Source organism: Gymnogyps californianus, chromosome 1 (assembly GCF_018139145.2).
Source record: "Gymnogyps californianus isolate 813 chromosome 1, ASM1813914v2, whole genome shotgun sequence".
In the NCBI taxonomy this organism is placed as follows: Eukaryota; Metazoa; Chordata; class Aves; order Accipitriformes; family Cathartidae; genus Gymnogyps; species Gymnogyps californianus.
In genome coordinates, this window is record NC_059471.1 from 170,713,291 (window position 1) to 170,727,386 (window position 14,096).

The following is a 14,096-nucleotide window of genomic DNA, read 5'->3' on the forward strand; positions in this document are numbered from 1 at the left end:
AAAAAAAAAAAAGGTAATTTATCTGTTTTGTCCTCTCCTAGTTCTGTTATTTTGAAAGCACAATTTTAGAACCTACGGCAAAAATTAAAGTAAGACAAAATGAAACACAATGTACCCACTTACCAGAGTTATTCTTCCTGGAGATGACTGGTATAAAACAGATGAACACTGACTGAAAATGAGTCCTTCAACTTTTGCATCTCCCAGTAATGAGTTCATCCTGTGAGACTGTGCTTGGGGAGAACTGTGGTATGTCCACTGGCACTTGAGGAAGTGGGAGAAGGAATTCCTTCTTCTGTCTTGTCCCTCAAGCAATACAGCACCAAATCCACATCCACATCAGCAAATACAGAAAGACATGTTCAGATATATTTGCGACCTCCCTTCTCTTTTGCATTCTGGATCCCTCTCTTTTGCATTTTTTTGCAAAGTCCAAATAAACATCTTTAATTCTGCAGCAGGTCTAAAGTTGTACCTTTTCTGATCTCATAAACAAAAGTAACTTGAGATTTTTCCCTTATATCAGGCTTCAGCATGACACCTCAGGGTCTCATTGAGCTAGTGGAAGAGCCAAAACATGCTAGAGACTTGTAATGGCAGAAGCTCTTTACAAAGCCCTTTATTACTCCTTTAGAGTGACACTCATTAGAGTGTGAAACATCAAACAGTGCAGTCAATCATGGTACCAACTGTGATGAAACCATCATTATACTAATACCATGTGGCATCCATATGGACAGCACATAGAATTCATACCTGCCAGGGTAGTAGCTTATTTTGACCAGCACAAATTCAGGCTTTTATTGGCACAACTGAGAACCAAGTGTGGAAAAAAGTTTTTTAAAACTAGTAATTCAACATAGTTATCTGGAACTTTTCCATAATCTGTGTAAATTGGTATTACTAAATAAAGATTCACTTTCTTCACTTTAAAGATGGTAGTATGATTTCTCTAGTAAGTCAGACCGAGAAGCGATCAGAAAGAAATTGTTCTCTCCCCCTCTCTCCCTTGGCAGACTATCCAGTCTACATCAGGACATTAATGGCTTACTGGAAGGCAGAAATAGGCTTTGGTCTACAGTGCTGTTGCAATATTTTATATTAAAAATTAATTGTTATGTACATGCATTCTCATTTCCTAAGAAATTAGCTTCCAGGCACTTAGATATTATGTCTGAAAAAAATCAGCATTGCACTGAAGGTTATATACACAACATAGGTATATATTAAAGGAAAACAACTTCCATTAAACAAGGATTATACTGTGTTAAGCGACATTGAGGCTTGCACACTGGAGTGAACGATCTCAGAAGACCCTTCCTATAAAAAACACTTGGAATAATAAAAACAAATATAAAAACCCACCCTCTAACAAAAACTAACTGACTTACAATAATGTATGCTGACAATTCCATTAACCCTTTCCTCTTCTGAGCTTTACTGGGTAGGGAGTAAACAGAAATGTAGGGAAATAAAGAGCCTTAAAGTTCAAGAGCTGTCCTATGAAAAAAGTGAACCACTCCCCACACACATTTCTACTGCTATCAGTGCACTGAAGAAAAATTGTTTCAGCTTATGTAAGAAGGAAGATTAAACTACTCCTTCACATTTTTTAAGTGCTGTAAAATTATAATATTTTTTTCTGGGTATGTCACCTTGCACATTTACTATATCAATAAGCTATCTAAGTTTCTTTTCTTCATACACAGTTTCCAAATTCAGGACAAGAGGCTTCATAGCAATACTACAGATCATTTTCACAGATTTTCTAGTGAAACAAATTGCCTTGCTCCAGTGACAAGAAAAACCATATGAGTCAGAACTATAATGTTAGGTCTCTTTGAAGTGAATCAAAGTTTGTCAGCTGATTAGCAAAGAAATCGTTAGCCTTAAGTTGTGCATAAGTATTCCCACCCATCTGAAACTTTTGTTGGCTGAGTTACATATTAAAAAAGTACATTATCTCTGCAGCAGACTAAGATCTATGCATGCAGGTTTGTTGTACACATAATTGTACCACTGATTTAATAAAAAACATGGTATCAGGTAACCATTAATCTTGTGAAAATTTGAAATGGAAGCAATCAAAAAGATAACTGGGTTTGGACAAAAAAAATACTAGCTCATTTGCTCCTTTCCATTTCCTCCAAAATATTCTTTCCTGTTAACCCATTTCAGTTTTAAGGTCATATAATACTGAAAAACAGGAACTGATCTTACAGGTTGACAAAATTAGTTTTTCCTTAGAATATGGAAAAGACTACAGAAGAGTGCCTTTGTTAAAAGAACAACAACAAGAGGAAAACTTATACTCCTAAATGCCAAAATATGTCCTTTTCTTTTGTACCTATGAGAAAGAAAATCAAGTCACTTGCTAAATACACAGCATGACTACTGACATTTAAATAAGGTAGACAGTTTGCAGGATGGAAATGTATTTTCATCCTTAAAATATATTTAAGTTCTACTGAAAACCCCTGTTTGCTAGTTCAGTTCTGAATACCTGAGAAAGGCCACAATACAGTTTGCAAATACATAACAAGGGGCATATTTATTCTCATCTCTTGTATATTCTTCTCCATCTCATCCCTGACAAAGTCACATACTTAACTGCAATTTAACAGTTTTGTTGCTACAACAATTTTCCTCTTTTCTTATGTGTTCACTCTAGCCCAAAAGGAGATGCATGTAATATCTTCGGGTCACAGCAGTTAGACATGTGACCAAACAACCTGAGCCACTTACACTCTTAAAAAAAGGACAAAAACAATGCATCGTTCATACCATCAATACAGTCTTGGAGGAATCCCCAGGATATCGGAGACTGAAGACAATCAAAGATCCCAGAAAGCAAAAGAAGGTAAGGGTGGCAACATTCCTAACATCTAACAAAGACTCCACGAGAGGAATAGTTCCCATTGTCCAGTCACAGCATAATTCTGAGGGGTTGAGAAGAAGCCAAGCATTTACAGGAAGGAGGTAGTTGAAAGTCAGCTGTCTTGCTGGGGATGGACTAACAGCAGCTGGGTTATCAAACCTAAAGCAAAAGAAAGGAGAAAAAGGAGCTTTTAATGAAAAAAGATATGGTCTTGATCCACTTTGTGCTCAGAAACCAGCAAACTTTAGATTCATAGCTAGAACTACCAATTACAGACATGTACAATATCCTAATCTTCCTGCATTTGTCATGTGTGTAACTTGGGAACCATACACGATGATTCATCTTAGCACGGGACGGAGCCTCCTCCAAGTTTAAGAAACTACTTTGGGATATAATCAACACAAATTTGAACAAACAGAATGATTTACACCTGAAGTTGGGTTCAGTGGTCCTTGTTCATGTTTTTTATAGTTTGCCTCATTTTTCAGGGAAAATATTAGATTCTCGTATTTCTACATTGCTTATATACTTTTAAGATGAATTACAGTTTTTCAGTTATAACATTATTCATATACACTTATCTTCAAGCACTGTATCTGAAGTCTACCATGCTTTTTGCATAGTATGTACCTAAAACCAAAAAAATATTTTGTATGTAGACGAGGAAAAACTTATTAAGAGGTTTGGAGTATTCAGCCAAGGTTCAAACACATAGCCAATAAAGAATATTTTAGTAATAAAACATTTAATTCCTGAATTACTAAGATGAACTAACAACGTAAGTTTTAAAAAATTAATGTCTGCTCAGATACCTCAATATTTTGGACATTCTTGTCAACAGGTACTGAAATATACCATTTATCAATTTCACAAAAGATGTAATATTGTACAGTCATTGCTTACCAATATTAAAATATGTTAATAAACACTTAAGTTGATGTATTTTTGGCCATTTCATTCAGACCTCATTAAGCCACATCTTATTTATCAGTGTCTGTAAATAAGAGACACTTTACTATTACCGTGTAAACACTGGAAGTTGAGACTGGATAACCTGGACTCTGACAACCACAAGCAGCAGTGTACTGAACATTAGGACTATGAGCTTCAACAGTGTTTGGAGCATAGAGAAAGGAATACTGCCCTTCCCTCGAAGAATCTGTACAGCTGTGTCCAACAACACTGGCAAGGTGTACTGCAAAGGAAAAAAGTGTTTATAATCAGACAGTGTACTCATTAATCGCTTAGATAAATATGAGCTACCTCATCTTTTCTTTTTCTTGGTTTTCTCTAAATGTCTGCTCCCAATAGTTACTTAACTCAGCTTCTTAGAGGTTTCATGACAACCCCCAAAAAGAAGTCCACCATTCTAATAAAAATAACTCTATTCAAGTATTCTTGCTAACACTATCATAGCTGAACTTGTATGCCTGTAGTTCTGTATTTTGCACTAACAGATTAAAAAATCTGTACCATCTTCAGAGACTTCAATAAATCAAATATGACCATGAAATAAATTTTGAAGAAGAGAAATCACTATTTTTAGAATTATCAGCCCCTCTGAAAACTCGTCCTATAAACAAAAATCCTTAGGAACGGTAGAAATACTATTCACTTTCTGATTAGCCCTGGATTTCTATTTTATGCCTCTACTGCAGTAACCCATCTCTCCCTGCCTCATGAACATTACGATCTTGCACAGTTCCCCATTACATATCCTAATTTCTTCCCTGTGTACCTCTTTCCCTGTGTTTTCATGTCTTCTGCTGGGGATGATTTATTGCTTCACATACACAGGTTGGCTGAACTACAGACACTGACAGGTTTTTCAGAACGGGTCAAACTCTTAGTTCATGCTACACCTGTGCCCTCAGAAGAACCCTCAGTTTGGATTTTATCTTTTCTACTCAGTTGACTTACACAAACTTGTTAAACTTTCTTGAAATTGAGGATCAGATCAAAAGTTACTAAAAGAAAGGAAGAGTGGATTGAAAAGTACGGTCACATACTGGTGATCTCCTTAGAAATCCAGTTTGAAAATTATATGCTTATTCACTAGACTTGCAAAGGCAATAGTTACAAACACACGTATTTCTGTAAGCACAAAAACCTGTGATTTTGATATTTTGGCCTTGAGTATGTACCCCCAAGACAGACAATCTTTTGGCTTCTACTGGTGCAGTTTTTGCAAAATATTCCTTCAAGGAATTAAGGAACACTAAACTAGAAAATCTTCTTAGAATATGCAATCATACATTTTTAAATTGCGTATTGTTTGACTATTAGAAAGCCAAGAATTATTTCACTGCAGGAACATCTTGTTTCTCTAAACAAAAGAAAAGTTAGTATTAACTTGAAGACTTATCAATGCTTAAGGTGAAACCTATCAGATTACAAATTAAATTTAAAGGTATTCTTGGAACAACAAATTTTGTAAGAATATTACTGATTCAAATAGGACTACTCTAAAACATCTGGTTATTCATTAGAATGTGATGAAATGCATTTGTATATAATATGTTCACTATTTTTACCAGAAGAATTAAAAACAAATAATCCCCCATCTTTATGCACCTCAGACTTTAATCAAGACTGTTACATGCTAATCTTTGCAACCCTCAGTCAACTAAAACCTTAGGTTTCCATTAAGACACGTCAATTCTTCATTGAGTATATTTGGTAACATCTCTAGATGGCATGTAAAGGACAACTTAGAAGTCATTGGATTCCCTCACCATGAACCATGTACGTTAAACATTAGTTGAGTCAAAAAAAAAAAAGAATCTGAAAAATGTAACAGAACTATAGAGTTAGCCTGAACTGACAAAAATCAGTGCTGAAATACGACACTTCAAAGTACTTAATGTCTCATTACAGAATTCCTGAGAAGAAATCCAATTTATTTTTCAACAGCTTACCCCTTGAGCAATAAATACTTCATACACACAGCATATCCCCACCACTGTTATTCCTTGTTCTTTACACAGTGTTGCAACAGCTACTAGAAACACAGTCACTGCAATTGGAGTCCACACTGCAAATAAAGACATTATTGAAAATGTTCCATCTTACAACAAAAGCAAATATTTAATACAGTAAATTAACCTAAAAAGTGAAGACTTTGGCTTTTCATGTTTGAACATGCTATGTTCTATAAACTTATTCAGTATGCCATTTGTTATTAAAGGGAAGATTACCAGTTTTACTCTACAGAAAATAAGATAGATGTATGTTTTAAAACTGCCTCGCTTAAATTGAAAGAACTAAATGAAAGGCAAAAGACTAATCTATGATAGGAAAACAAAAAAAAAAATTTTCCTAATTCACCAGAACACTTTTTCAAATGGAGTGTTTTATAGAGAGTCATGAATTTTCACAAGGTCAATTTGACTTTGGAAAAGAGGCAAGCCTCCTACATCTCCACTGAAACTTTGCAGCTTGCTTGTGACTGTCTGAGGCACCTCAGCATACTTCCACTTACTTGCATTAATAGAAGTCAGTGCAAGAGTCCCCTGCTCTAGGTGTTACAAAACAACTGCAAAAGTGCTTAAGACTTGAAGGAAAAAAAAAAAAAGGGCAATTTATAACGGAAAGTACTATTACATGGGTATCTTGGGGCTGAAGGGGTTTTTGTACATACTTGCTGAATAACCAATACACCCATATTACCATTTTAAGAGCTCTACTATCACTAATACCGAAATTAATTTATGTGTATATTTGTCAATCATTTACCTATGGTATTATCTGGCCCTTTAGATTTTGTATATGACAAAAAAGCAGCTAGAAAAAAGATAGATGATAAAAGCTCTGCTCTGCCCACAACTCCAGTTACCTGAAAAGAAAAAGAAGAAAAAAACTTGGAATGAGACCTGTTTTGGAGTTTTCACTAAAGTCTGAATAAGTTAGTCAGCACTCAAGTCCCCAGTTCTAAAATACAGCTCATTATTACCACCTCTTTTCCATGTATGGAAACTTCCAGTTGTTTTGGCTCTTATACATGTGTACAAGTCTCAACTGCCAACTCTAAGAATTCTTTCTTAGTTGCATGTTAGGCAGAATTCTCAATGCAAACACGTGAAAGCATAAAATGCACTACTTCTCAAAAGCAGAAAGCTTAAATTGAAAAGGTGGGGGGAGGAGGAAGAAAACCCCCTTAACTGATTCTTCACTGAGTACCTAAGTACAACAGCAGGGGAATTCAATTACAATTGCACTTAAATCTCAGAGTCGCTAAGTGTTTTAAGTACTGCACCAAGTTCTACCAATCACATAGTCTTAAAGTGCCCTCATGTGGCTAACATCAGGGATTACAAGCTCCATAACTACTTCAAAACTTTGTAACACATTGCCTTACACAATAAGCTTCCATTACACAATGTTTTGCAGGATTTGTATGATACTTTTTGCTAACTGTTTCATAGTACTAAAAGCAACTGCATTACTGTTATATGGAATCTAACAGTTCAAGCATGATAAAGAATCATATTTGGAATGAAAGTGATAAAATTACATAGGATGATCTAAGCCATGAACCACTAATGTAAGTCACTAGCAATTTGCTAATGCTCCTGTAAATATATTATCACATTTACTACAAAGAGGCAAGGCCAAACTTTGAAATTTAAAGCATGTTTTTTCAAAGAAACAGAAAATCAAATGAAATTAACAAATTAATTTAACTCATATTTTACCCAAGATTTTATGGGGGTTTGTGCTTTCAAGCACAAAAGCAAGCAAAAATTTTTAGGTGTTTAACTTCTGCATTTTTACACATGCTACTAAACTTCTAGCAAGGGCATATTAGTAGTTCAAATAGCAGCCAATTATAAACCCCATGAACGTAATTCCCATAAAGATTTGCTCAAAATACACAGATGCAGGCTACTGAATTGCTACTGACAGGGATTTGTGTCTTTAGAGAATGAGAGAGATATGAACTCTTTATCCAAACAAATCAGGACCAAAAAAGATACAACATAAGGTAAGAGCAAACCCTTTTCATTTTCTTAGTATCAAAAGACATCCCTCCTCCCTCCCCAAAAAACATATTTTAAAAAAACAAACCAAAAATGAAAATGGGTAACACCTCCAAAGCAGCAAAAGGTTTAAGCACTTTCAGTTTTCTGAAAATCAGCTAATACTATAAGAAAAAAGAGACTAAGAATGGGCTTTGCAGCACATGTGAACTGGAATCTAGGAAAGCCAATCTAAGTGGTGCAGAAATAACTGCAGAGAATTCCACAGATCTGCTTTATCAGTGTTTCTGATGGAAAAAAATCTGATGAATGGCGATCACAAGACTCCATTTACTCCACAACATTGCAAGCCTTGCTGACCATTAAAAAGTATATAATCAGACGGCTCATATAAATAATGTTTTTCATAGCAGTGAAAAACTCCTTCAGACTCAAAGGAAAGGTAAATATGAGAGGCAAGAAATGTATTTCCTCTTTCTTATATCGGATATGTTAAAAAATGGAAGGTTCAAACAGAATGGCCCTAAGCTGGATGTAGCACAGCAACAACAATCCTAGAAAAAGTCCTGCTGAGATAGATACAGTGACGTAAAAGAAAGCGGACAGAACAGATGTGGCGATCAGCTAGATGGGAGTGCTTAGCAATTCTGGAAATGAATTAAGAGGTATTCATAGTATTTGCAAAATATGATACTGGATGAATCATCACAGAACAAATATCTATGTAAGCTAAAGTAGCCAACATCATAAAAGCCAATGTTCATACCAGAGACCTCAGTTATTTAATAACTAAATTAATGGTTCTTTAATTATTTTTCAGTAGCTGCATGGAATACTAAACAACTCTGAGCATTAAAATTTGTCACCTCCACCACTCATTGCAAAGGGCAGAGTAAGTACAAGTAAAATCACACACTTTTTGGAGTTACAATATATAAACAGATACAAAACACATGAAATTTAAGGTTAACTAATATAGCTTGAACAAATTAAGCACATCACAGCCATACCTACCGCTTCAGTATGTATTGGGTGCACTGCAAAGAGCAAGGATGCAACTATGCTGCTCCTGTTGTCCAGAAAAAGCTTACAGACCTTGAGGAAGACTACACAAACCACCACATGAAACACTAGATTTAGGAAGTGGTAAGAAACTGCATTTAACTCGCTGAACAAGTAGTTTAAGCGAAACGTAAGAACTGTAAGGGGACGATAAGATTTATGACTCCTCTCCTAAAAGAAAATAAATAAATCAGTCAGTCACCACCAACTTACAAAGGGACTTTTACTCCAAAATATCTTTCTAAAAATCTATGCATACGTGATTCCCCCCTCTGTTCTCAGGCATCTACCTTCAAAATAAAGACCTGAAAATCAGTAACACTAAAAAAAAAAAAAAAAAAAAAAAAAAAAATCTAGTGACTTAAATGAAAACTCAATTTAAAATTAAAATGTTAAACAGAGAAGTTAATTCTGACTATTTTTCCTACTTCCACATAGTTTTAATGTATTATTCAAGTATTTTGATTACTCTGCCATTTCATGTTTTAGATCAGTATTTTATAAAATAAAAATATGGTGCGCTCAGCTAAATGTATTATCTACATATTTTCAATATGTCTACCAGTCAATATGTCTATGTTGCCAGTTACTCCATCCGTAAACCCTTTTAAAAACTATACTTAACACCATCTTTCTGTTCCAAAATGCATTTGTCAACCCACAGCCTGTTGATATTTTGCTGAATATGTCCATAAAACAAAGGATGAAAATCTAAGAAAAAACGGGGAGGGGAGGGATTGGGGGAGACGGGGTGCAAAAACAAATTGCACATACAGACAGACAAAAACACAAGATAGGAAAAAATATTTTAAAAGCCATGAACAATCAACTTAATCTGACTTCATTTAGTTAAAATTAACCTGACTTTCAGTGGGTTTTAAGTGCAAAATCAACACTAAATGAGATGGCTTTCTCCCGCTCCACATGGTTAGGGGTTTTCCGGAGTAAAGACATGTTGAAAAATAGTACTTGAAATCTTACTGGGAGGAGTTTAGGAACCCACTTACTCTCAATGACTACATGACTAGATGACATCTGAAAGAGAGTCTGAAAGCTTTCATTACAGGGTTGTATGAAAATTATGTATCAAAGTCTATTTGTAGAGCTAGCAATTAGTACCTCACAAGGAACTAATGCTGTATGTTATGGACATAAGAAAAGAGATTACAAGGTGGAATGCCTTGATAGGTGTCCTGGCTTCGGCTGGGATAGAGTTAATTTTCTTCCTAGTAGCTGGTACAGTGCTGTATTTTGGATTTAGTGTGAGAATTATGTTGATAACATGCTGATGTTTTAGTTGTTGCTAAGTAGTGCTTATCCTAAGTCAAGGATTTTTCAGTTTCCCATGCTCTGCCAGCAAGCAGGTGTGCAAGAAGCTGGGAGGGGGCATAGCCAGGACAGTTGACCCGAACTAGCCAAAGGGATATTCCATACCACAGAATGTCACACTCAGTATATAAACTGGGGAGAGTTGGCCAGGAGGGGCCGATTGCTGCTCAGGGACTGGCTGGGCATCAGTCAGCGAGTGGTGAGCAATCGTGTTGTGCGTCACTTGTTTTTCTTGGGTTTTATTTCTCTCTCTTTTTGTTATCTTCCTTTTCACTACTATTATTATTTTTTTATTTCAATTATTAAACTGTTCTTAACCCACGACTTTTACTTTTTTTTCCCCAAATCTCTCCCCCCATCCCACGGCGGGGGGGGGAAGGAGGAGTGAGCGAGCAGCTGCACGGTGCTTAGTTGCTGGCTGGGGTTAAACAATGACAATAGGCCAAAAATCTATGACTGTCAGAGAATTTTTATTCATTTGCTCAGCTATGGCACCACATGTAACTTTCTAAACTATATGTTAATTTTTTAGCCATTGCCATTTAACAATGTTAATCAACAACTTTAACGCCAATGCAGCTTTTCAGATAAAAATATAGCCACTCTACAGGGGCTACAAACCAAAAACTCTGAATTCACATAAATATACTTAATCAAATAAATTTAATGGATTCAATACTCATTCTCTAATTCATAGCTTTGTTGTTTAAAAGTGTTATCTTTCCTTCCAGACTGCAATTAGAAATAAATACCCTTGTATGTCAATGTCTAGCTTTTGCAGGAGAAGAAGGGAAAATGGTCAGTTGTCCAATTTCGATATGGAATTAGATAACACACAGCATCTTGAAGTGTGATATATGACTTAATTTTCTTACAAGTTCTTTTATTGAACAAAGGGAAAGAATATAAGCAACATCTGTTCCTGATCTTATAGTACAAAACACTAACACCACCAAATTCCATCAGAAACAAACTATTCTGTTGAAACTACATTAGGGAAAAGAAGTGTGAAAACTCTCAGCAAGTTTTTTTTCCATTTCCTAAATGTCTCGAAGTGTTTCACAAACAGTTTACCTCAGACATTGGAGTGCCCCAGAAGTCATTCTGAAATAGATTTTTTAATGGAGTAGAAGGATGCAAATCCTTGTTGTCCAAAATCGCTGAAACGTCATCAAAAACAAAGCCACAAAAGAGACTGTTCCAGTAGCAGGCTGCCACCACACCAACTATTAGGGCTGCTTCCTTCAGGCTTACATCAGCCATTTTCTCTAAGAGTTTTCACGGACAAAAGCTGAAATACATGGACAGAAACTTGAGTAGTTTTACTGATTAAAAACTAAACTTGATAAAGTCACATTAAGACATCCGGTATTTTAGAAGTTAATGACACTACATATCTAAAAATCAGTAAGATAGAAAGCTTTCCTCGAGTCTCATCCATCTTACACAATTTAGTGTTTAAAAGAAATACTCTCATTAAAAAGTCTCACCCCTCAAAAGCCCTCACACAAGCTGGATACACTGCTACATCTCATGTTTTACTAAAAAAAGAAGACTGATGATAAATTGTGATGTAGTTTTTAGCAGACAGCTATGCAGTTCAAGTGAATGCTGCAAACTGGAGAACTATGAAAATTAAGTTCTCTAGAACCCTGAGTAATTTAACATACTGACACAGAATACTAAGTTATCAAAAAGGCAGACAGTGTGTTAATTATTCATGTTTTTTAGGTTTAAAGGTGCTTTTCAAAATATTTCAAAAGCAATTAAAAAATAAATTTCAAACATTCTGAAGAACAAACAGGAAACCTGCAGAACTTCATAAATATACGTGTTCAAGAACAGGTAAAGGACATTAGTAATAAGAAGTTAAACTTACCATTGAAGCTCACACTTTGTTCATTTGCATTCCTCATAGAAGTTCATGAAAAGGTCATTTTTTTCTCAACTCTGCCAGTTGCTCCGATGTCACTGAATGTTCATGAGAGTCCTGTCTAAAGAAAAATAGCATGCAAAAAAGACACTACAAATGAATTTTGTCTTACATTATTTTCTCTGATCTTGCATAAACTTCCTAAGCCCTAGAAATTATTAAACAGCAGTTTTAGGATTATTTAAAAAATACTATATGGGTGACCTGATCAAAAGGTGTAATTACTATGTATTGAGCTGTTTGAAAACACTGTTCTGCCTTGGAAGAATAAGAAGGTAACTACAGGTCAAACACATTCTTTTTGACCACTGGTTGACACAGCATGGATTACTGCCAATTGTTGGGACCAAAGATACTGAAAAGCTACAGACAGTTGAACACTGACTTCGTTTTGAGAAAAAGAAGAGATGACTGAACAAAAATATATAGCATTTTCCCCAAAACTAGAAAGGGGTAACATCTGTAAGGACACAGAACAGCTAATATTAGCCAGATAACGTGGATCCATAAATATGTAAAAACACCAGCCTTATCAGGGTTCACACATCAAAGCTGATGAGTTATTTGGAAGCTATAGTCTGTTTTATTGTCCGAAACCTTGAAATGCTAGTGACTTTTTTTTGGTTTGTTGGGTTTTTTTAATTGTGTTCAGGTTTAAGTATACTATCCTCTGAAAACTGGCCATAGAGGTATCTCATCCAGATAGGTAATCCCAGTTCTGGTTTGCAGCTTGGGCCTGAGAGCATGACAATCACCTATCACAACTAGTGGTAAAGAAGAAGTGGTAGAGGAAGGAGTAGGTGTGCAACAAGATGCAGGTGCAGTTAAACTTAAAAACAGGACAAAGATAATTTAAAAATGATCCAAACCAATCCATTCAGTGTTACTCACATAATAGCAGTGAAGGCTTTTTTTTTTCCTTTTGTAGTACTTGGAGCACTTCAACCAAGAAAGAGCCTTTTTTCAAAGCTGCCACCACCTTTGTAATAAAAAAAAGGAAAAAAGCCAACGTTAAATGTTAAAGGATGTTGCTACATCTTTTTGCCAGGCTGGATCAGAGTACTTTAAAACACTAAGCCAAGATTAAGTCTGAACCTATTTATGGTCTTCTTGGCAGCCAGAGAAATCTTATTAAAAAAAGAAAACAAAGCATACTGCAGGGATACATGAAAAGACAGCCCACTTTTGAACTTCAACTCATCAAAGTTTTTTAGACACCCCCCCCAAAGAATGTGGAGGAGAAGAAAATGCTATTCCTCACCCTGCTAGAAACAGAGTTTGAAATTCCTTGTTTGCAACAGCTCTGAACAGTACACTTCCTACTTCTTGAAATTCACTAGTTCTATTAAAAAGCAATGACATCTGAAAAGGATCTACAACGAACATGTAATGATTTTCCAACATACAATCCTACATTTTTTAAATACTGTGTTTCAAAAATTAATGGGACATGATAATATTGCCACACAGAACCAACTGTGAGGTTTGTTTAAATTCGCCTTTTAAGAAAAAGCGCCACAAAGTGAGTAGGTTTTTGGTGACCTGAGACGACTTTATTAACAATATAAGTTTACTGTATCGGTTAAAGCAGCAAGCCCTTGCAGATACTGCTTTGCATATCAAAGAGTAACTCTGAGGTAATTCTTTAACAACCCTATTTCAGAAACAGCTACTGCTACTCAACTAGGAAAAAAAAAGGATAGATTACTAAGTATAGCCTCCTGTCAAAAGCAAAAGCTTAACCAACCTTAATTGCTAGCTCAATTACTTTTTGTAGGTTTTTACTTTTCTTTTCCCTACACAGAATATATGTCAAGACAGCTACTTTACTTATACCTTAATCCTAAGCAATTCTGATGTTTTGACAAGCCTTTCTTTTTGCTCTGAATTTCTAGTATTTCTTCCACCCAGA

General features: G+C 35.5%; 1 protein-coding gene across 2 annotated transcripts in view; it reads right to left on the bottom strand.

Annotated features, from left to right (window-relative positions):
* Positions 1-14,096, bottom strand: part of TMTC3 (transmembrane O-mannosyltransferase targeting cadherins 3) — a 34,540-nt gene that overhangs the window by 13,674 nt on the left and 6,770 nt on the right. Inside the window, exons 2-9 of one of the 2 annotated variants that reach the window (XM_050896394.1) lie at positions 13,076-13,163; positions 12,131-12,241; positions 11,326-11,542; positions 8,875-9,093; positions 6,617-6,716; positions 5,800-5,915; positions 3,904-4,076; positions 2,785-3,037 (exon numbers count right to left, since the gene is read on the bottom strand). In XM_050896394.1, coding sequence (XP_050752351.1) covers positions 2,785-3,037; positions 3,904-4,076; positions 5,800-5,915; positions 6,617-6,716; positions 8,875-9,093; positions 11,326-11,514 — 1,050 coding nt within the window. In that variant the 5' untranslated portion in view covers positions 11,515-11,542; positions 12,131-12,241; positions 13,076-13,163. Of the gene's footprint in view, positions 1-2,784; positions 3,038-3,903; positions 4,077-5,799; positions 5,916-6,616; positions 6,717-8,874; positions 9,094-11,325; positions 11,543-12,130; positions 12,246-13,075; positions 13,164-14,096 lie in introns of both variants that reach the window. The other variant, XM_050896384.1, reaches the window with a different exon arrangement.